This window comes from Entamoeba invadens (assembly GCF_000330505.1).
Source record: "Entamoeba invadens IP1 unplaced genomic scaffold scaff_1105074725355, whole genome shotgun sequence".
In the NCBI taxonomy this organism is placed as follows: Eukaryota; Evosea; order Mastigamoebida; family Endamoebidae; genus Entamoeba; species Entamoeba invadens.
Genome location: NW_004443626.1, coordinates 8,217 through 9,671, shown reverse-complemented (window position 1 = coordinate 9,671; position 1,455 = coordinate 8,217). Strand labels below are relative to the sequence as shown.

General features: G+C 31.9%; 1 protein-coding gene across 1 annotated transcript; it reads left to right on the top strand.

The window, feature by feature from the left end:
• Window positions 1-95: 95 nt before the first annotated feature.
• EIN_120430 (tyrosine protein kinase, putative) lies at window positions 96-1,151 on the top strand (the record flags this gene model as incomplete). The annotated part of the gene is made up of 1 exon (XM_004259611.1): window positions 96-1,151. One exon carries the CDS (start codon window positions 96-98, stop codon window positions 1,149-1,151), a length of 1,056 nt encoding a protein of 351 aa, XP_004259659.1.
• Window positions 1,152-1,455: the final 304 nt, after the last annotated feature.

Sequence of the window (1,455 nt, the reverse complement as noted above, 5' to 3'; positions counted from 1 at the left end):
TTGTGAACAAAACAGAAATATCATTTGGTCAGGACGTTGATGTCAACACACAACAAAGAGAACTTTTATGTGTTGGGAACATATCAAAGCACAGCATGAAAATTCAAATCACGACTAAAAGTGCAACAGTCGAGAAATATCTACTTGAGTCAAATCCGAAGATAATAGTGTTGCCAAATGGTGAGGCGTGTGAATTTGAGATACTACTGACTTTGAAATGCATAACTAAAATGGATGAGTGCGTTGTGTTGGTCGCAAACTCATTCACAAAAAGAAAACCCATTTTAAAAGAAATTAAAATAACAGCAACTTCAAAACTGACGACAAGACTTGATCCAGACGAGTTGGTAGAAGACAAGAAACTTGGGGAAGGCTCGTTTGGTATTGTTTTTAAAGGAATGTTCAAAGGAAATAGTGTTGCAATAAAGAAGATGAAAATCAACACTGGAGACGATTCTCAAAAAATAGAGTTTGAGAAGGAAGTTGAGATGTTGGACAAATTTCGAAGTGAGTATATAGTCCACTTTTATGGCGCCGTGTTTGTGCCAAGCAAGACGTGTATGGTCACCGAATTTGCACAATATGGGAGTTTACAAGACTTGATGAAACACAAAACAAGTGAAGAAGTTGACATGAAACTTCGAGTTAAATATATGATAGATGCGGCTAAAGGTATTTCATATTTACATGAAAATGGGATATTACACAGAGACATTAAACCCGACAACATTTTAATATTTTCACTTGATATCAACGAAAAAGTGAATGGTAAGTTGACCGACTTTGGAAGTCCAAGAAATGTGAATATGATGATGACTAACATGACATTAACCAAGGGAATTGGTACACCAGTTTACATGGCGCCTGAAGTGCTAAACAAAGAACACTACAAGAAACCAGCTGATGTCTATTCTTTGGCAATAACCATGTATGAAGTATTTGGGTGGAGCAATACTTATCCAATAGAAACATTCAAATTTCCATGGAAAATAGCCGAGTTTGTGATGTCTGGAAAACGACTCCAAAGAAAAGAAAATATACCAGAGAAGTTATACCAAATAATAGAAAAATGCTGGAAACAAAATCCGAAGGAGAGAACGACTATCATAGATTTGATTGAATTAATTCAAAAAGAATATAACATTTTATAATTAATCAACATATTGTTTAACACTTGTGACGTTTTATTAGTAAAGATTAAACCACTCACTAATTTTTAAATTATTGGTTTTCTGTTATTTAACTAGTTTAATAAAAATAGAATAACATTTTAAATACATAAACTTTTATTAATGCATTTTTTAATTTATAATTTATCATTCAACTCTTAAAATTGTATTTTAGACAAATTATACAACAAATGAAATGAACATTCTTGAATTTAACTTTTGATTTTGAGTATGTTTGAATCCATCAAACAGCAAAATTATAACGAACAACACAAAATATATATCA